The sequence below is a fragment of the Etheostoma cragini genome, chromosome 20 (genome assembly GCF_013103735.1).
Source record: "Etheostoma cragini isolate CJK2018 chromosome 20, CSU_Ecrag_1.0, whole genome shotgun sequence".
In the NCBI taxonomy this organism is placed as follows: Eukaryota; Metazoa; Chordata; class Actinopteri; order Perciformes; family Percidae; genus Etheostoma; species Etheostoma cragini.
Window position 1 is genome coordinate 18,612,622 of NC_048426.1, and position 22,114 is coordinate 18,634,735.

The 22,114-nt window shown below is 40.3% G+C and overlaps 3 protein-coding genes and 1 non-coding gene across 7 annotated transcripts; 3 read left to right on the top strand and 1 right to left on the bottom strand.

Annotated features, from left to right (window-relative positions):
• Window positions 1–1,303: 1,303 nt before the first annotated feature.
• On the top strand, window positions 1,304–4,186 carry marcksl1a (MARCKS-like 1a). Its single transcript, XM_034858604.1, has 2 exons — window positions 1,304–1,617; window positions 2,814–4,186. Exons 1-2 carry the CDS (start codon window positions 1,534–1,536, stop codon window positions 3,357–3,359), a joined length of 630 nt encoding a protein of 209 aa, XP_034714495.1. The 5' UTR covers window positions 1,304–1,533; the 3' UTR covers window positions 3,360–4,186.
• Window positions 4,187–6,006: 1,820 nt separating this feature from the next.
• trnas-gcu lies at window positions 6,007–6,088 on the top strand. Its single transcript has one exon. It is a non-coding gene; the product is annotated as a tRNA-Ser (tRNA).
• Window positions 6,089–7,223: 1,135 nt separating this feature from the next.
• On the bottom strand, window positions 7,224–14,705 carry LOC117935907 (gap junction beta-4 protein-like). The gene is made up of 4 exons (XM_034858522.1): window positions 14,488–14,705; window positions 11,878–12,090; window positions 9,396–9,697; window positions 7,224–9,257 (listed from the first exon to the last, which is right to left on the bottom strand). Exons 2-4 carry the CDS (start codon window positions 12,046–12,048, stop codon window positions 8,915–8,917), a joined length of 816 nt encoding a protein of 271 aa, XP_034714413.1. The 5' UTR covers window positions 12,049–12,090; window positions 14,488–14,705; the 3' UTR covers window positions 7,224–8,914.
• A 1,078-nt stretch (window positions 14,706–15,783) lies between these two features.
• LOC117935908 (protein tyrosine phosphatase type IVA 2-like) lies at window positions 15,784–21,080 on the top strand. 4 transcript variants are annotated; one of them, XM_034858527.1, is made up of 9 exons: window positions 15,784–16,013; window positions 16,982–17,120; window positions 17,228–17,353; window positions 17,747–18,444; window positions 18,539–18,625; window positions 18,961–18,966; window positions 19,247–19,377; window positions 19,723–19,797; window positions 19,935–21,080. In XM_034858527.1, the coding sequence occupies exons 4-9, from the start codon at window positions 18,349–18,351 to the stop codon at window positions 20,044–20,046; spliced, it is 507 nt and encodes a 168-aa protein (XP_034714418.1). In that variant the 5' UTR covers window positions 15,784–16,013; window positions 16,982–17,120; window positions 17,228–17,353; window positions 17,747–18,348; the 3' UTR covers window positions 20,047–21,080. The 4 variants fall into 4 exon arrangements, with proteins under 4 accessions (XP_034714418.1, XP_034714414.1, XP_034714416.1 ...); XM_034858523.1 differs by lacking the exon at window positions 18,961–18,966 and having other exon boundaries at window positions 18,539–18,631; XM_034858525.1 differs by lacking the exon at window positions 18,961–18,966 and having other exon boundaries at window positions 15,840–16,013; window positions 16,985–17,120; window positions 18,539–18,631.
• The last annotated feature ends 1,034 nt before the right edge of the window (window positions 21,081–22,114 follow it).

The following is a 22,114-nucleotide window of genomic DNA, read 5'->3' on the forward strand; positions in this document are numbered from 1 at the left end:
TGGAAGCAGTTCCCTGGCTTTTATTACTCAACTTAAACATGTGACCCCTTGCCATGGATCACAAGAGGAGCCCATCAGCTTTGGGCTCCCAAAAAATGCAGTGTCATGGCTGCGATGGTGGGATTGGCTCGTCCGACCAGGAGACGTCATTACTGGCTGACAGGCTGGTTCACTGTCTCCCTGACTGTGTGGGTGACATTGCAGCCCCAGTGCCATTGCAAGTCCTCCACTGAGCGCAGAGCTTGGATGTGTGTAATGTAACAAGTTTACTCTTTGAGAGTTGGGCCAAGTACATTTAAAATCCGGCAGAGGCCATTAATGAATTATTCAGTGCTCATTCAAAGTGTTTTCTGCACAGATCATCTAAAGGGTTATTTTCACTAAAGAACGTCGTTGAAACTGTGATGGACCATGCTAAACTTGAAGTTGAGATTATTTTCACATAAACTGTATGCAAGCGTGAAACAGTGAGTGGAATTTAGAAAGCAGGAGCTTTTTTATACCCTTTATCTATTTGCAACCTGTTATTGTAGGTGAGTGGTGAGCACTTCAACTAAAAAGCGATGTTCCCAGATTGGCTGATTTGTATAGTTATTTGAGGAAAAATACTCCAATTTACAAGTGTTTTGTTGCATAATCACTTTTTATTTCCCGTTTGGGGCATTAACTTTAGACTGGGAACCACCAATGTGATAATAAAACACTTCTGTGTGTATGTAGTTCTCACCATTACATTTACAGCAATAATATGGCTGACTTCCTGTTGTGTTTAGGGTATGGCTCCAAGATGCTTTTTTGTCAATACGTACATGATTTATATGCCTACCAAATTTCATACATGTAGGTGAAACGTGTGAAGGCTACAGCTTTGAAATTTTGTAGGGTTGCTATTGTGCTCGGGCACTAAAAAGTTCAAATTGCCCAAAATCTTCCAGACATCTGGGAAAGTCTGGCTGATCATCCTGTTGATCAGCAGACTGTTGCAGTGATAGGGGGGGTGGGATTGGGTCCGCGCAGAGCAGGCGCACATATAGAGATTTAATTCCTTGACGCAGCAGCCGAGGGTTCGTCTCTGTCTTTCAGAGCATGTCATCCCCCCCCCCCCCCTCACTCCCCTTTCTGTCTTCAGCTGTCCTGTGGAAATAAAGCACTGAAAATGCCCCCAAAATGTAATCTTAAAAAAAAAAAAAGACAGTGGGTTAAGAGGCCCGCCCCCCAGAGGATGATTGGACAAAGCCCGTCTGACACGCCCATGGGAGGAGTCGTAGGTTGATTTTTGAGGCGCGGTTGAAATACTCACAGCCTCATCACCGACATCCTTTAATTTGAGCTCAGCCGCCGTGGCTTCCACACTAACTGAAGGGGGATCTTGTCGTTTCCAGACCTAGCTAGGGAGAAGGAGATCCGGTCGGATTTATCACCCCTTGGTCAAGATCTTACCCATCCCAAAGCTGGATTTTTAAATCTCGAAATTTCCTCGAGGTTTTTCTTTTTCGATTTTCTTTTTTGTTCAGAACACCTAAAGGAAAGAAAATGGGAGCCCAGTTGTCCAAGGGTGGAGTAGCTGTTGAGGGGAAAGGCGCCGCCGACCCTGCTACTGCCAAAGCCAACGGCCAGGTGAGCAAAGTAGGCCAGACATGCCGAGCATCAGCGGGGAGCCACATGGCACCCAACGCCCACTGGCAGCATGGGTGGCACGGCGGAGCTCAGCTATCGAAGTCTAGCTGTTGCTCTTTCACATCTATACCGAGCGCTAACTCAGTCCGCTGTTAACGGTTTAGAGCGAATCCGTTTGAATTAAATAGCAGGGTGTCTAAATCCTGGGGATCTCATCAGAGCAGCCGTCGAGTGGCCATGCTCGTCCCCGCTCAGCGCGCACCACGTCTGTCTTTGTTAATTTTCTCCGCTGGTCCCACAGGGGCAGTTTACCCCCGATTTGTTTGCGGGAACGACAGATTCGAGTCGAAATGTGTATTTGGACCGTGTTCTCTCTCATCAATTGGCTCTAGTCGGTGAGGTAGTCGCCCTTGCGTCGAACAAAAGACGCGGATCGAACGGCGCAAAGGATGCAAATGCACTCTGCTGGAGGCGCATTTTGCCGAGATGCAAACAAAGCCAGACAGGCGCCAGTCTAAGTCCCCATTTACCCAGACTTTTAATTGTTTTGTCCCGTATAGTTCAGTAGTTGCGATTCATTCATGCTGATTATTGGGAGAGTTAAACAAGTGGCTTGCGTGAGTCTGACCCCAGACCATGCGTTTTGTGATGCACGTTCGTAACATGTCGTCGGAGTTATAGACCCCCCCCCTCTCATTATGGGTGCGTCGGTTCAGTGAATTTAACTCTTAACTGATACTGGCTTGTTTTGTGTTGGTTGTATTCTGGCCACACTGAGCTCGTGCGGAGAGAGCAATGGTGGATGTGAGCTGCAGCTCTTGGATGAGAGCAGAAAGCAGGTTTCATGGGGATTCCTTTGTTTCCCATCTTGCCGACTGTGTTGACGTTTAGGTGCAGCACTACTGCCCCCATGTGTCTGCTTAGAGTCATGCAAACAGCTGTTGATCTCCCCCCCCAAACCACTGTTAGGACAAGCAGCTTTCCTCAAGCATTACATGGATTAACTTTTGGCGTAAATGGGCTAATGCTAATCTGTCATATGCCAGATCTCTAAGATTAATTTGAAATGTTGTACGTGTCATGCAGTTTATCCATTTGTATAGTTGAGTGATTTTCCATTTCCAGAGGCAATGTGTTTATTTTTGACAGCGTTGATGACTTTAATCCACAACTAATGAGTCCTCTTCTCTACGCAGGAGAACGGCCACGTCAAAACCAATGGTGATGTGTCTGCCAAGCCCGATGGGGAAGTGGCCGCCGCAGATGGAAATGGAACCGCCGAACCAGCCAAGGAGGGCGAAAACGGCACCGGCGATGCCATTGAACCCGCTCCCGCAGCCGAGGGAGACGCTGCCAAAACGGAGGGCGAGGCCGCCAAGGAGGGCAAGAAGAAGAAGAAGTTCTCCCTGAAGAACTCCTTCAAGTTCAAGGGCATCTCGCTGAAAAAGAACAAGAAGGGCAGCGAGGAGGGCAAAGAGGAGGCCGCCTCCCCCACGGCCGAGGACAAGCCGGATGAGAATGGCCACGCCGCCAAGGAAACCAAAGAGGAGACGCCGGCCACTGAGGCCAAAGAGGACGAGGTTGCTGCTCCTGCTGCTGAAGCTGCACCCGAGGGGGAGACCAAGGCGGCGGAGGAGGCCCCACCCACAGAGGCTGCCCCAGCTGAGGAGGCGGCTGCCGCCCCCCCCCCAGCTGAGGACACAACACCTGCAGCCTCTGAAGGCGAGGCCAAGGCAGAGTGACTGCGCCCTGCCATGTGAACTGAGTTTTTCCAAGATTAAAGTATATAAATATATATATGAGAGACACGTGCCACGTTCTTAAAGTTATAAACAAAACTAGAGAAGAAGACGAAGGATATATCACGTTTGCTGATTCAACCACCAGTTCACTGCCTTTGTATTAGTTCTTCGACAGATGGAATCTCACTGGGCCCTCTCATGATGAAGTATTGGCGTGTGTCGCCCCCTCATGGTACACACAGGGACTGGCGCTTGGTGAAGGTAATGGATTGGATGTGGAGCGAATCAGGAATACTGACTTACTTTCCCAATTCATGGAGAAGCGTCCTTTTTTTAACAGCGTGGCAGCCCTATAACATTTTATTTCTCTTCCTCATCTTTTTGGGATCTGAAAATTGTCACTGTTGGCGGAGCGGGGCAGACATCTCCTTCACTCGAAATGACTGTTATATGGACACATAAACCTTTCAAAACATCTTATTAATTTTTAAAATTCTACATTCCTATGTTTTACCCCCAAATTTCAAGTATTTTGTCATGTATAGAAAAGTGAAAATCGAGGAGGGGAACAATGTCTTTGTGCATTTTTGATTCTTTTTCTGGCTAAAACCACATTCAAGCTTCTTGAGTATTGCAGTGTTCACATTTCAGAGTTTATGATGCAGGGGTTGGGATTGTGTACAAAATGTGAGCTTTTTATCTGCAAACTGTCTCTGTAAATATGTTTTGGCCAATATTTTTGGTTCTCTTTATTTTGCTATGTTTGAAGATGTTAATGGTTTTATTGTAACTTTTAATAAGGGTAAATAAATGTTCGATCCCCTCTGTCTGCGTTTCCTCTTGTGATTCACACCTCAAGACACACTCAAGGCTATTTTATTTTTAGTCCTTTTTTGCAAGGTTGTCAGTTACTACATCATGCAAACACAAACTGTTTTATAAGAAACCGTATCAAAGAAGGGATACTGTCTTACATGGTTGATTTATAAATCATCCATGATTTAGACTAAATGAGATATAAACACACTTTATATCAAGTTGAGCGAGTCAGCTAGATAAAACCCTAAAAAAACAATCTTCAAAATGGCAGAAATAAGAACTTCAATGTTGCTTTGAGCTCCAGACCCAGCCAGAGAAGGTGTAGTGATGCTAAATTACAGGAAACAAAGGTTGTGTGTGCCTGAGTCTGGCTTTTTCTACATATGAGGTCACACCTGCACCAAAATTGTACCCCAAAAATATTTGGAACAACTACACATATTTAAATGTATTTAACAGTTATTAATATTTTTTTCCCACACTAGTCTTTTAGCACAATTAGGAGTTCGCTTCATAGCATTTAACTACACAAATTACGTGCGTGGATGACACACCTTAGAATTACTGCATGCACATCCAGCAGGGTGAGAGGATATGGAGTGTCATAATAGGATTTATTACATAAGTAACTGTTGAAACACATTTGGCATGTGGTCATCAAATACTAGAAAAAGACCCACTTGAATAATAAATTCCTAATCAGATTCTTAAAATAGCAATTTTTTTTGTGTTGTTTCTGGCTCCTCTTTGTGGACAGAAATATGTATTATGATTACACCGTGTTGCATTTCAGTATATTGTTCACACGTTGCTCGTGTTCAGGGACTACTAGGCATGTTTCAGCTATTTTCGTAGCATCTTTAACCATGTCTCTGTACAGAAGACGCTCAGAAGCGTGTAAACCTCCAAAACACGTTATGTTTTTATTTTTGTAAAACTAAATATGGGGACACCAGACCTAGAAGTGTTGTCATTAGGGGCTGAGACACCCTAAAGGTCTGATCCTAGAATCGCCCCTGCTGCTACTTCATACTAATACTCCACTACACATAGAGGAATGTTGTAATGTTTACTGAACTACATTTATCTGACAGCTTTTGCTTTATTGCTTCAGGCTTGTTTCTGCAACAGCTTATTGGGTATCGGATACAATAAAAACTATTGAGGAAAGATTTTCCTTTGACATTGACCCAGTGTTAAACGAGATCTCTAAAGTGGCAGCAGCTTGTATTTAGGCCTACCTTCATAAAAGTGCTGGTTTTTCTACTGACAGACTCAGATTAATATTCTAAGTGCCTGAAAACATTATGGAAAGGATTTCTAAGGAGGTCGACCTTTCTGTTAAAGATTAAGATCCTTTTTTAAAACACAAAAGTCCGCAAAATTATGTTCGCTAAACCCACCAGACTCCATGTATATAATCAGTAATTTTAGCATCGTAAAATACGGCTTTCTTAAACATCTCTGAGCTCTGAGCAGCGCATGCTCTGGCTGTCTTGAGCCTGTGTGTGTGCGCGACTATCGGCCACGTTTGGTCAATGTTTTCTCTCTTACATTCCAATTTCGGGTCTGTCTGTCACAGTGAAAACCGGGGACATTTCCGGGGACATATCCAGCCGGGGACAGGTCATCATAATCGGGGACTGTCCCCAGAAACCGGGGACGTAGATTTTGGCACGCACGTGTTCCTGTAACCACTTTTGGGGTAAGAGCAGAAACCTCCACCAAACTGTTATGCGGCCCAAATATCCCCGACACATGGTCGAAGCTTGTGAGTGTAGAATCCAATTTAAATCGAAATGTTACGGGCTGATCGTTGTTACCAGCAGACGAGGTGGCCGAGTGGTTAAGGCGATGGACTGCTAATCCATTGTGCTCTGCACGCGTGGGTTCGAATCCCATCCTCGTCGGAAGTTTTAATTTCGCTAACTGTAACAGTGGACATACGATGAGATAGAAGACTCAGTTTAATACAAGAATAATATTTCCATAATTATAAATGTATGAAATGTCACGTTTTTCGTTTGGCAAGCAACAGAATCCTACCTTCAAATAGAGTATTTACGATTGTTATATCACTGCAGTCATCTCCAGCAGCGACTATCAGTGCTAAGCTTCAAAGGAAAATCATCAAGCCTTAGATGGCTGTATGTGTATCTAATATGTGTACCCAAAGATAAGTGTGTATCATAAATACATTTATCATCAACATTGGCATTTAATAAAAATAATGTGAATGCTATTAGTATAGGCAACAAGAGGCAAAGCCATTTAGAGCAAATGAGTTCAGATGCTTTTTGAACCTGAATGTTTTTAGCCAACGTAATGGAACAAAGACCATCGACATGTATGTAGTATCATGCAGTAAAAACATACACACACAGTATCAAAAGTGATCGTCTCATTGGACTACAGCACACTCTAGTGGTGTTACATTGGGGTTCAGTTTTGCGGGACTGAAGAAAACTCTGCTCTTGATGCTTGCGTAAAAGTACTGTAAAAACGAAACACTTGAAATATCACGCTTTAAATGTCACAATTCAATGTGATTTTAGCTGTTTTTGTAACATTTAAAGAACGGGTGTAATTTGCCTGTTCCTAAAGCTATAAACTGTTGTATTCTTAATTACTGTTTTTGGTTTGGTATGAAATATTTTTCTGCTTGGTGTCAATGTTTTCAGACATGTTAAACTAAGCTACACAAGTCCTGACTTCTGGGACCAGATAGAATTGTATGACAGTGTGTATGCACATAGACAGAAATATACGGACAAAATATGCACACATGTTGACACGCCTCTGAAAAGTGCCAGAGCGCCGTGCCCTAACGCAGGGCTGCTCACTTTATTTACCTTCATTAAAACACATGAAAACAACACCGGGATGCCACAGCATAACCATACAGAACAATGGATCGGCAGTCCATCGCCTTAACCACTCTACACACATCAGACTGGTCGGTTATAACTTTTGGGTTTTGTAAGCCAAAGTTAATAATTGGTATTCAAACGCTAGCCAATGGGTGAAACGCATTATTTAGTTTTGTTTAAGATGCATAGCTTGATAATTGATCAATAAGAGTTCACTGTGGCTGCTTCTTACCCTTGTCCCTTTCAAAATGTAGACTTAGACCAAATCCCCAAAATGCCAATAGATAGATAGATAGATAGATAGATAGATAGATAGATAGATAGATAGATAGATAGTCTTGCCAATAAACCTAATATGGGTCATAAGTTCTGCTTGTACGACCAATGGGGTCATTTTTGGGGGGAGGAGAGTCTCTGTCTTGATCCTTATTTTATTTTTATTTTTTTAACAATTAAATAAAATACTATATGGGTCAATAAAAACAAGTCTTAAAAGAAACTATTGGACCACATTATGACATTCCAGTTGACTCATTAGTCAGAACAGAAGTAGTCTGTTCTGTGTCTGGGGATATAACCAAAGGCAAAAGTGCACATGTCCTTCTCCTGAAACATCACTCTGCCAGCTAACATCCTCTGAGAAAATATACAAATCTAGATTTAGTGCAATGGTTCAATGTTGCAAGGAGTTGAACAACTCACATTAACAAATCAACACTTCATGTGGGGCATTAAATTCCCAGCAGCATTTTAGTCCCTTTAGTGGAAGAAATATGAACGCACAGAGACCCAGATGCAATCTTTTTCAATTGCACATTCGGTAAAGCTATTAACAGTGTTGTTGTAAATTACAATACGTAAACTAAGATGTTACATGTAATTAAAATAACACATTGATGTTAATTTGGGATCAACAATGCCTTCAGAATCACAACGGTCAGATTTACTGTGTGCTGTAAAAGCCAGCTGGATGTTGGTCCTTGTAGGCTTCAGTCAGCCATAAGCTGATCAGATTCAAAGATCTAAATATACAATGGCAATATAATATATACAAATACAATTAATATACAAAAACATGTGATATTCAAACATTTCATAGTAAATGGGCAAAAGCATTCCTTCAGGAAGAGTATACGTTTGCATGCTTTGGCCTTCTTCATTTCTTACGTATCTGCACTCAATCCTCACACACATGCGCACTCATTATTCCTTCTCCTGTCCGGTCAATGACCTTATCTGATGAGATCAGCTGATCTTATCTATCCAAATAACTCACTAACACAGAAACGTTGTTAGCCTATCGCCATCCTGCTGCTGCCTCTGTTTGAGTGCCGTTAGTATATTTGTGCTGGTATAATTCTGTTCTCTTTTCTGTTGTCAGCTGTCATTTCAGTGCAAATTGTTGCAAATGGCAATACACCCTCTCCCCTTCCCCATTACTGACAGTCTTCGCAGGTTCTTCAGCGCCATCAGCCTCATCAGATTTATAAGCCAACCACCTCCAGTGTCTGGATTCCACGGGGTGATTTATCTGGCTGCTGCTCAGGGCAAATGCCCCTCAGTTACCAATCTCCCTGTAGGGTCTAAGCACCAAAGACTTTCTAGCAAAACTTAAATATCACATATCATCTCATCTTTACTTCATTCCCTTGTCACTCTTGAAATACTAGGACTCCTCTTTTTTAAAGTGTCCTGCAACAAACAACCAGCCAGGGTTGGAGATCCTTTCAAAGGAGACTGAGGAATGTTACATATCTAGCTGGGTCACAATACACAGGTTCCGTCCCTTTATTTGTCTTTTAGTTTAACAACTCTATCAGGTAACTTTTGGTCCTGTTGTGTCGCCACCCGTTAGAAACAAACCTCCTACAGGGCCGTGCTTTTACCACCTTCTCTGATCTTCTCCTTCTTGTTTAAACTGAGCTGGCTGTCTGTCAATGTTGGATCAGTCCTACAATACTGAGACCTACGTGGGGCCCTGTCGGTGAGCTCGTGCTGCTCAGCAAATAGGAACCTCTCGTTGTCTCGGCGGATCCTTAACAATTTGGCGATGCGCTTGCCGACGAGGTAAACCATCTCGCAGATGCACATGAAGATGCACAGCGCGCTGGAAACAACCATGAACAACATGAAGATTTTTTTCTCTGTTGGACGACTAATGAAGCAATCCACGGTGTTAGGGCATGGGTCCAGTGAACACTTGGATAACCTAAAAAACAAAGGGTTGAGACAATAGAAATTCAATACATAATCGGTTTGGCTGTTGTCTTCCATTTTCATGTTTCTTTCTGTAATGCTGTAGATGATTAAAATACTAACTTGTCATTTGAAAAGTTAAGAGCCTTACCTGGGCAAGTCATATCCATGGTATATCCGATACAGAATGTAAAGAAATGATGTGTCGAATCCAGCTTTGAAGACCAAACTCAGCAGATAGGTCCACCACAGCCCCCCTCTTTTCTTGCCAGGGTTGGCGTACAGGTGAGAGCCGGGGTGCAGCTCCACATGTTTCATGTCCTTTCCTTCTCGGTATTTAACATGAGCCATCACCATCAGAGATGGGCAGGTGACAAAAATCAGCTGCAGTGCCCACAGACGGATATGGGAGATGGGGAAGATGTGATCATAGCAGATGTTGGTACAGCCAGGCTGGAAAATATAGTAAAAGAACTTGAAAAGATTTTTTTCTAGTACTGTAATGTCTCAGATGGGGAAAATGTGTGCCCTTGCACTGTGCTTGAGACTAAAGTTGTTGCTTTTTTAAACTAGAAGAATTTCAAAGAGGCAATACATTTCTTTCATACCACAGCTAATGCAACTGTCATGAAATGATGAATTCAAAACAATACCACCAGGGCTGCCAGCATAAAATGTAATCTGGAGGAAGTGATGAAGGTTATAAAGCCTCTATACTGTTAAAATTCCATTTAAACCTGCTGCCCCTTTTGTAGGGATTCTGTGAAATAGACATAAATCTTAACAAAAACAAACAGGAACTTTTGCCCTGCAAAACTTTCAGACTAATATAAAGACAAATTTAAAATTTGCATTTTGCAGTCAATTTCAATTAGGATTACAGACTTAAAGAAGGCAATATTAATAAAAGATTTGCTTTAATAAATATAGGGTGGATTGCCCTAATGTGGGACATGTTTGGCTTTCGGACATTTGTAGAATTTTACAATGTGAAGGCAACACATTAAATCCACACCCAATACCATTTTGAAACCCTCAGGGGGTGTCCCAATCAAATCAAAAGAGAAAATGCTGACAACACATTCATTAAGGAAACTATACAGATATCAGTGCTCTTAATGCCAAACTGTCCGAGAAAATGTGCAGCTTCCTAATGTGGGACAGTCATTTGCCTAAAGTGGGACACTTTAAAGGCCTGAACCACGGTGCTCCGTCATTCATGAATGATAGTAAAACATCCTCAATAAGTAATTCAGTGTTGTGTGCTCAAAGTGACTGTTACGTTTTACCCTTTAGGTTCCATGCCCTATAGACCTTATAGACGTTAGTGTCCCATAAAAGGTTGTGGGTGGGCTTACAGTTCTGTGATTCGGGACTAACGGGCCGGTTAAAGAAGAAAGACGCAACTGTCATCGACTTAGGTAGTCTTAAAAAAGTACCTGTTTGCAGGTACCAGGGACTTTTGGAACAAAATACCAAAAAAGACTAGTAGAGTTGAGGCGAGTGAAAAAACGCCGTCATTATAAAACTAAAAAGGCATTACATGGTTAAAGGGCTACTCCAGCAATTTGGTGTTGTACTTTTATAAAGTTGGGGGACTCACAAGAGACACATTATGTAGAGACTAAACAGAGTTATATTGTATAAGAACTGAACAAATATTATTGTTTATTAGTTATCATGTGAATATTTTGAAACCTTGAGAAATGAAGAAGAACACTGAGACGAGAAGAGCCGGACACTTCTGCGTCTGGCCAGTAGGGTTAGATAAGACTAATTTGCAGCTGTGACTGTGTGAAAGAGCCGCTGTTTCTTTATTAAAACTTCAGTGAACTGTGTTGACCCTAAACCTTGTGTAATACACCCAGTTTCCCTTTAACCAATAGTATAGCAGATAATATGATGTACTAACCCACTTTTATCCAAAGCAATGATGTTTTAGCCAACATTTATGTTTCCCCTTTGCCAAAGAAAACCAAGTCTTGTGTTTGTGAGTAATTTTTCCCACTCAGTTCCTTGAACCTAACACATTAAAAAAACAAATGTTACAAATGAATGGAACAGAGCCCCAGATACCCCTACTTTTAGTTTCTAGTATTTCAAAAAACACAGGATCCTATGTTCCCGTAATGCAACATAACAGTGTCTTTTATTAGACCCTCCTTACTTATACCTGGTAAAAGACCACGTCTTTCAAACTCTCACTTCATCATAAAGTTTGTGTCTCACGTTTTGTTTAAAAAAAAGGTGTCAAATCCAATCCAAGATATCTCTGATGACATCATTAGGGGCATGTTTTCAGACTCTAAAATAGGGATCAATCTGTCAATCCTTTCCGTATCCGGGCCATATTTCTTGTGTTTCAAATACATGGTACAGACGTGGCCGTCGAAGAGGCCGGGGGGGTCTTATCTAATTATTACTTTATGTTATTACTATTATTATAACTGCTTCAGTACTACAGTTGAGTAGTACTCCTAGACACAAGTAAACAGATATTTGTGTCATCGTTAACACTAGCCTGCTGTTAATGAGTTGCCTCCTAGTGGGAAACTAATTTCTACATTAAACTGATTAACAATTAAATGTACTGAAGTGTCTGGAGAGAAAAAACAGTGTTGTTCCTGTGTTACCTGTCGAGTATTACACTCAAAGTCTTTGCTCTCGTCGCCCCAAACCTTCTGCGCTGCCACCACAAACACCAGGACACGGAACACAAACACCATGGACAGCCAGATCCTCCCGAACGCAGTGGAGTATTTATTGACTCCACTCAACAGACTCTCCAGTCCAGACCAGTTCATCACTGCTGCTACACCGGCCCGGGTGATGGAAACAAGTACACCCTGTAACAGAGAGGAAGAAAGAAAACAGGGTTATGTTTGAGACGACAGAGATGTAAACAGGCCAGAGAAGATAAAGTCTGAGTGGAAAATGAATGGCTTACTCAGCTGGCTGCAGGGTCTGCCCCCCCCCCAACAACACACACACACACACACACACACACACAAATTCAAAGGAATAGTATAGGAAATGTAACATTTTGGAAAATATGTTCTTGCTCTTGTTTAGATCTGAACGTGAAACAAACAATTTTCTCACTCAGTGGAGGTAATTTGCTTGACTATTTCTGACCTAACTTCCTTGAGTCTCCACTGGTTGCCTGGCAACTTCACCCCACCAAGCTGTAGTCCAGCACATTAAACTTATATTGTTAATGCTAAATTGTAAATTATGAACAAATTAATGTGACGTTAAAAGGATTTATGACCAGCAGACAAACTGTGTGCAGCTAGGATTGTACACTTAAAAGTGAGACACAACTGAGATTTGACAAATCTCAGTTGTGTAGGTAACAACACGAATATCGTCTTTGTAACTGCGACTGAAAATAGCCTAATGGCATCACGTGGCAATTACAAAAGCCTTTGTTGTCTACATCAGGCTAAATGTTTGTGTGCTTTGTGTTCACGTAAAAAAAAGATTTATCTTTTAATTCAATTTTATTTATAGTATCAATTCATAACAAGTGTTATCTCGAGACACTTCACAGATAAAGCAGGTCTAAACCACACTCCAGAAGTTACAAGGACCTAACAGGTCTAGTAGTTTCCTCCAGAGCAAGCAACAGTGCGACAGTGGCGAGGAAAAACTTCCTTTTAGGCAGAAACCTCGGACAGACCCAGGCTGTTGGTAGGCGGTGTCTGACAACCCGTTGGGGTTGAAATAAAGAGTGGCAATATCAGCCACAAAAAATAGTAGTTTGTAGTAGTTCTTTGTAGCAGTTCATGGCATAGCAGGGCACTGTGCGGCGTTACAAGGCCCAGCACGACGTAGTTTTAGTCTATCTTGACACTGTGACTTAAATTCTGTCCACACGGCTGCTCTGTATATGCTAACAGCATTGTTGTTGTTGTTGTCTGCTGCATTAGTGAACACAGTGGGAACAATGGCATGTGTGTGAAGGTAATTAAATTCATGAATGAAACAGCCTAGTGTCACAAGTCCAGTATAAATATTACTTCAATATCATAATCTTTTTAAATGTATTTTTTCGACCCCGGTACCTACTGCTTATTGTGAATAAGTAAAGAAGAGACACCAGCTAGGCTCAAACACTGCGATGGATGTGCACAGTTGGCTAGTGGTGTCTTTACCAGGTAGATCCTGGAAAAAATCTGCATTTTTTAAATTTTACAGTCCTCGGGCAGCAGTAGAGTAGAGGTACTGTACACTGAATTGTTATACACATTAAACATTATTTCCCTGGTTGTTGCTCCCCATAGTGATCATACCTACATCATAAAGAAAAATTAAATCCATATGGAATATGGAACACCATCCCCCAGTATGGTTACTGGAGCAGTGCAGGATCACTCACTGTTTAGAAACGAGCCAAATATTTAGATGTCACCAAACAGGAGTGATTCAGCCCTAAGGGCCTCTCGGTGCTAACACTTTAAACTCCATTGCCACTTAGTTTAGTCATATACCGTAGGCTAAATAACAGTTTTCACAGAAAGGAGGCGTGTGGTGATATTTCTCTGACAATTACCTTTTACTGTATTAAACATCAAATCGGGTATCCAATAAGTGCCCTGTAGATAAGACCATGTCATTTTCTACATTAACATTTTTTAACCTCTGACATTCAGTGACTGTTCACAAAAATGTGCATGGAATTGAAATATACCTGTATTGCTGTGTGAAGGGTTTTAGTGGCAAATTAAACTATAAATCTTCATTATTTAGTAAACAAAGCAAACGGTTTTGATTTCAGGACAGCATTAAATCTACCATGAATTGCTTGAAATGTGTGTGTGTGTGTGTGTGTCTGTGTGTGCATGTGCGTGTGCGTGGAAATGTTAAACTTTTAAGAGGGTTACATTTCATAATGCCTATTTCTATGTGCTATATCTACACTTAACATGAAAACCACATTTTCTTCATACTGATGGCTCAACATACAGTAATCCCATACTTTGTGTCTTAGTCATAGCAAATGGAAACGGTACTCCCCCTGTGTCTTTTTTTAAGGTGGAATTATGAACACATGTTATCTACATACAGTATGTTGGCATAAATAACATTGTCAAATTGCATCGTCTTGATTGAGTAAATTCAAGGAAAATCACACTAGCCTGTGTTCAACACCGCTGGCTACAGTCTTTTGTTTAATGTTCAGTCGTAACTTCAAGGATGTGATAAACAATGTAAGAAAATCCAACAAAAAACAACCTTACCTAGTGCTGAAACCGGCCTCAAATACCAAACCCAATATGTCAACACCAGCAGGAGAAGATTAACGGGACAAGTTAAATACAGGGAAGTAAAAACTACTTTAAACTATTCCGATGCTTTTTTTCCTCTCTTGTGTCTCTGCTCTCTCTTTCTCTCAGACATCCTACTGAACCAGATTCAGCAGCTGCTACGTCATCAAACACCACAGACTTTACATACTCTGTCTTTTTTTCAGTTTGCAGGAAGACTCCACTCCCTACGAGCCTTGTAACCTAACACCTTAAGCTTGTGTTACTTTACGACCAATAATTGCCCCCCGGAGATAAATAAAGTGTTTTGAAATTAATTATGTGTGTAGGAAAAGACAGTAAGAGAGAGAGAGAGCGAGAGAGAGAAAAAGTGAGAGAGAGAGAGAGAGAGAAATTCCACACCCTTTATAGTGTCACACACCCAAGAGGCTGAAATGTGTTTTTACAATGTGCAGTGTGTTCAGAACCGACTTACAGCATTAATTCCAAAAGAAAAGTAGTGTATTGAAAAGTTGCAGTTACTTGTTGCAACAGTGTATTTGCAATAGAGTAACTGCATCAAATGAAATCAAATAAATGTTGTATGTATGGGAATTGAGGAGACAAAATGAAAAGTCTTTCATAAACTGGGAATAGTATAATAATAAAAGAAATTAAGATACAAACTTTGAGATACAAACTAATGGTATGAAACATATAATAACATTTGAGAAAATCTAGTGGAACGTGTAGTAACCTTACAATAACAATAATATGTATGGTTCATAACATTAGGAAATGCCAGCAGGATAAAGGTTAGAGGTCGAGCTGTAAATTAGATGCATGCCTTACAAGTGCTGCCTAAAGCGGAAAAACACGTTGAAATGTAGTCTGTTTTGTAGTTTTGTGTGTTTCTATGTGAAATTTAGGTAAAAACCCTCACTGACTTAAAGCCCTTTAAAAACTGTCATACTTTTTACATCGTTAGATTTAGTTTGTTGTGTGTTTAAACAGTAGATGGCAGCAACAGTTACAATTTGCCTGCGTGCAGCGTGCAGCCTGTAATAGCATACAGTATATTAGCCTAAATAAATTGGCTACTAAGAAAGTTCCAGTTCCAGTTACGCCTTCATTAATACAAATGTGACATTTAGAATGTAGAAATTATCAACACCCATCAATTAAAATTAGCAATTTTGTAAAATAAAACGACATAATGTGAAGTAAGACTTCAGCATCGCATGGTTTAGCATTACAGTGATTCTTTTCAAAATTCGTCAAACAAGCAGGAGGAGACAGACTACACAATACCGGAAATGTACTTAAAAAATAAAATGTTCATGATTTTTCAAAACAGGGCAATGCGTATTTAAACAAGTACGTTTCATTATTGAAAGCTTGCGACCGGAAGTGTTGTTGTTTATTGTCGCTGACTCGTCATTTTATGTTCAACATGCCTCCATGCTCTTCTCCGTCATTAGCTAGAAGCATCTGGATTTTACGTGGAACTACTGCGTTTTGTAAGTAACGTTAACTCTAGCTAGCTAGCTAACTACGTCACTCGTTTGTATGTTTTAATGCAGTAACTGTTACTAATTGTGTAACAAATGATATCGAGTGTTAAAGAGACCACTGTGTTTCGTTGTCATTTAACGATAGCTAGCTGTTATTGTAAAGCAAAAAACGCTTGAAGTCTTAGCTAGCTTTCTGTTTACTCTGGGAACATGGTTGTTAATCTGGTTTTACATGACCTGCCTGGCGGCGGAACCTCTAGCTAATGACAGATGGATTGCTGATAAGTGTAGAAGTAGGAGGTAGCTAGCGGAATAACTTTGTCTTAAACTGCGCATGTTATAGCTAACTAACGTTTGTGGGAAAGATATAACGTAGGTACAGCAATGTAACGTTATTGCCTTTTAAAAATCAGCCACCAGTAACGGTTAGAAACAGTTAATGTTATCTAGCTGGTTGCTGAACGTTACAACATCGCCCGGGTTATGCATTCTTAACATGGATAACGCTTTTGCTGTCGCTAAGGTTACAGGCATAACATAATTAATTTAGCTAGCTAGCGGTAGCTCAATATGCCTAACGCTATAGCGATGTGTAGCTACGCAGTAACGTTAATGTACCGTTAACTGTATTACGATCAGTTGTTTTACGATCAGTTTTACGATCTGAAACATTTATTATCGTGTGCACCATGTCAAGGCAAACTCCATGTAAAAAAAGGTAGTGTGTGTGATATTATTTATATATATATATATATAAAAACGCTATATACATATGTCCTGTTATGTGTGCTTGGTGGATAATTTTACTCGGGCTTTATAACACGGGATAGCAACATTAGTTAGATAATATAATTGTCACATTTAAAAAGGGGGGTTGATGTTACAAAATGGTATCATAAACACATGCAGGGAGGAGCTAAGGTAAAGCCAGGCAACGTTAACTGAGCGATATTAACATATTTTCCTTTATGCAGCAGGTTAGCAGCACGCTAGCGGGCCGTTGTCAGCCAGGACCCAGAAAAGCAGCATCATCATCAATGGTGTGTCTACATCCCGGAGCCGTCACAATTTCCTGTGTCCGCTCAATGAACCATCTCCTCAGCTCTCATCACAGTGAGTATATGTACCACGGGTCACTGCAACACAGTCCCCTCTCGTAATACTGTGCAAATTAGTAGCTACACATTACACATTGCTATTCAATACTTTGTCTCTCTCAGGTTGCACATGTATGGCGTTTGCGAGGCTCGGAGGGGAGTTTTGCCAAGCCCAGCACCTACTGCTTATTGTGGACAAGTGAACAAGAGATACCAGCTAGGCATAAACACTGCGATTGACGTGTACAGGTGTGTAGTACAAAGGCAGGTGGCTTCGAACCAAAGGCAGGTGGCTTCGAACCAGATAGATCATGAAAAAGTCAATGTTACCATGTCACAGTCCACGATCAGCAGAGAGTAGCGTTACACTGAATCAGTAATGACAAAAAATACTGATACATGTCCATATATGTATCTAGTCATTTGCGTCATCTCGCATAGGCCTATAAAAAGACAGTAACGGGCATGAAGTTATAAAAAAGAGCAACCCGTGCAGCATTGGTTATCAGATCACACTAGAATCACAGATAAAACATTTGATTGAGAATAGGTCAGTAGACAAAAAGATCATATTCATAATAAAGTAACAAGCAAAACCCAATTTGGAAGGACACCTGAATGACCATCTCCATTTCCTCATAGGTCCTTACTGCCATCCTTTTCAACCCATATGAAGACAAGCCAACCTTCAGCCTGTCACCTGTCCTGGGGAGTAGGAGAGGCTTTAGTTTTATCCCAGGATTTACTCACAGCTCTTCTCCTTGCCTGTGTTTCCTTTCTTCTTCTACTCTGATTTGTATAAGTCTTCTCTGAATGGGCTAGCAAATTTGCAAAAAAGGAAGGACAGTTTTTTTTGTTTTTTTTTTTGTCTTCATTTTTTTGCTTTATTTTTTTCCCTCGACTTTGGGCGTCACTTCTGCAGTCTTTTTGATCCCCAATGTGCTAGAGTTTAATTGATTTTAACCAAGCCAATTTAAGTTTTTTTTCTTCATTGCCAAGAAAATAAATTTTAAATAAATAAATATTAACAGTCATTGCACATAAATCATACAGATTAGTTAGGGAAATTAATTGAAGTGATTTTTTTATTTTAGCAAAATTTTTATTTTTCCTTTTTTATTTTAAACAATCAAAATACTTTCACGTTGATTCCTTTGGAGAGACTTTTGTTGTTGTTACTATCATTAGAAGCAACATATTTTGGATCTTTTTTCCCGTTCTGATAAACCTTTGAGGGTCTAAAAATGAACCGACCAGCTCCAGTGGAGATCTCTTATGACTGCCTGAGATTCCTCATTACACACAACCCCACCAATGCACAGCTGGGAAGGTTTATAGAGGTAGCACACATTTTTTAATAATTCATTTATATCCCTCCTTTTCTTTTATTTATAAAGGGAGCAACAGTGACATGCTATGTGTTTTGATGTGCAGGATCTGAAGGCTTATGGAGTAAACACCCTGGTGCGCGTGTGTGCTGCTACATATGACAAGACACCAGTGGAACAAGAAAGCATACAAGTCCTAGTAAGTGAGATACACACCAGAATAAGTCTTAAGCGCTGTTCATATGTACATGGTTAATTTTGAAAAACGCAGACATTTCCCTTTGTTTGTGCAATTTGTTTACACCCAGACGGAGAATTTGCCTCTTAAAACCATTCTTTCTAAAAACTCTCTGGAGTGAAGAGTTTGGTAATCTTTGTTTGCACATGTGCACGCAAACAGAGACAAACATAGGTTTAGGCAGCTGAGGAATAGAAGAGAGAAAGTAATTAGTTTCTGTTGCTGCTATTTTGTGGATTCCGATTGGCTAATTGATGGGCTTGAGCTTCTCATTACACTGCAACCTACAGGTTTTGGCATGCTTTTGACAGCATTGAAGGCATATATACACAGGGATTTGTAACCGAACACTTTTCTGCAAGCATCTTTTTATCTTTTTGTTAGACTATATCTTTTTACTACAACGATCAGACATACATTTAAATGCTCTCTGTAAATAGACAGTACTATTTTTCTGTAGTACAGAAACCTTATGGGTTGGCTCTGGACATGAAAACAAAACTGTTTACATAAAAAAAAAATAAAGTTGTCGCAACAAATTGATGAGCTCAAATAACGACTTGATATCCCCTCCAGGATTGGCCATTTGACGATGGCTCTGCCCCCCCAGAACAGGTGGTTGATGATTGGCTGGCCCTGCTGCAGACAAAATTCCGAGAAGAGCCTGGCAGCTGTGTGGCTGTGCACTGTGTTGCTGGATTAGGACGGTTAGTATACAATTGACTAAGTTTTTAATATGTGTAGTTCATTACATTTAAACGGCTTGCCAAGATTAATAATGTTGACCCAAGTCACTGTTTTAGATATGCACACAATTTGTTGTTAAAACCTGGCTTTCCTTGTCAATTGTAGTAGTGTTGCACAGTGCAAAGCTCTGTGGTACTAGAACTGCAGAGGCCCGACATAAAATGTGGCATTAACTTGATAAATCATTACATTTCTATTATAAAGGGTGGCCGTGGACTGTAACATGGCTTCATAAAGGGCTACAGGACTGTTGCCCAAATAGTTGGTTGTACTTTTTTATTTATTTATTTGTTGTTTCTCCTCAGAGCTCCTGTGTTGGTGGCCCTGGCTCTAATTGAGTGTGGGATGGAATATGAAGATGCCGTGCACTTCATAAGACTGTGAGTACCAAATACTGATCCAATTGCTCTGTCTTTTCATGTATATTCAGGTGTACCATCCCTGGAAATTGTTAACGCACCTGTCACTGGTTTTAGAAATGTGTCTTGTTTTTGGCATATCTCTTTCATGTTGTCAGGAAGCGTCGTGGAGCGTTCAACTCTAAGCAGCTGCTCTACCTGGAAAACTACAAACCTAAGCTGTGTCTGCGCACCAAAGATGCCAACGGACAGAGCTGCTCTATACAGTAGGAATCTCCAACCCCATACATCTTCACTGCAGCTTCATAGGAGACTTTCACCTTTGGCTGTTAAATGGAAAGTTAACATGTTAGGGGACCTTATGTCAAATTTCTGAAAGTCTTCTAAAAGATGTACAGACATCTCATTTGACATCATAAATGAGCTCAAAAAGTGGAGTTGTTAAATTTATTTTTTTGTTTCTGCTCTATGGTCTGTGACCTCACCTGAATATGTAGCAACCATACACACATACTTAGACCATTAAAGGGAAACCCCACAGTCAAGTAGGATTCATTTCAACTGTCGTCACTGTGAATTCAAGCTTGCTTGGTCATAAAAGATAAAAACATTTATTCCAAAGGATACTTTCTCAATTCACTGTTACATGTGCAGCTACAATAAATGCTGATAACAGACTTGATTTGATTTGATTTAAATATACTTGGATACATCACTTCAGCATACACAATTTAGTGCAATATAGTTCATGATAGAGCGGCAGCATACGGTATGTGATATTAGTCTTCCTGCTAACAATTTAGCATAGTTTATATTGAGTTGAATTGAGATATTTGCGTGACAACAGTTGAGAATGTACTGTTGTCTGATAGGCTCCATGCACACAAAGGAGCATTTACTATTTAAGAAGGTAAATAAATAAGATAGCATTTAACGAAGTAGGAGTGAGCTTTTAGTGATACGATGTTGGTGCCCTGGGTTTTCGTTGCTTTTAAACATGCAATAATGGGGCAATCTCCTGTGTGGAGCCTACATGGTTGCCGTTGAAACCAGTCGCCATAGTTCCTTGTCTATTCCCGGATCTGTCCCTACTTAGCTCACTGGTCAGCTGCTGTGTTTGTAAGATGCTGTTGAGTCTTTTGTGATGTTATAATTTTTCTATAGGTTTTTTTTTCTTTCCCTGTGCCCTACCTATTTGTACTTGTTTATTTATTGATTCCACAGTGTTTCTTTGTGAAATGTCTGTCTGCTAGGAAAACACATCTAGTGGTCTTGTTGGAAAATTAAAGTGTTTAGTAATGTAACTGTTGCTTGTTGCAGAATTTCTTTTGAAAAGAATCTTAATTCTAGTAAGACGTGTCTGTCTGCAATGTGACTTTAGGCATACTTATTTAATTCTCAAGCATATTTCTTAAAATTGATCAAATTTTCAAAATCACTTCCGATTAAGAGACACTTAAAGACAAGTAGTGTAGTACGGATCAGATCCACATTGAGTACACAATTAGGTTGCATAATAAAACCTGCTGACCAGAGACAATAATGACATCACTATTATGTCAGTGGAAACCATGTGACATATTTCCGAAGTAACAATTTTGTTAATATCTTTAAATGAAGCTTTGCAAACTTCCAGGCAGCTTCTACAACAGTTCCAGGTCACGTAAATAGGACTGCATAGGGCTGTAACATGGCAACAGCCCTGTGCGTGCGTGTGTGTGTACGTGTGTGTACGGGGTACCACATTTCAAGATTGATTGGTTCTATTGACTGACCTGACAGAAATGCCCATGAACCAACCTTGACCAATAGACCTACAATGAATGAATACAACAACTGCTCATGACTTGGGTTACAGACATGATTCTTTATTGCATAGAGATCTATTGACAATGTTTGTTTCTTTTTTTAAGATTAGGTTTTGGGGACAATGTTACTTTTCATTACTGCTTTCGTTCATGTCCACTCAAAGACACCGCTGGCTGATTTCACATTAAATCCTGGAGCATTATGGCAGTAAGGTGGACTTTGTAGTCAGAAGAAACAAAAAATTATATTTCTCTTATTTTCTCAAGTGGTTTTATATGCTTAACAATTAAAGTGCTGTACAGAGTGATAAAACAGTTGTACAAAGAACCAACACACACCAACAAGATCTAAATACAAAGTGTTCTAACAAATAAGAGTATTCTTGGTAAATAATACTTGGTTCACAAAGTCACTTAAATGTCCACAAATAGCTGAGTATACAGGTACCATTTGTTTGACACTAGAAAATATAATGCTAGACTTGAAGTGAATTAAGCGAACTTTACAATGACCACATGCATATAGTGAT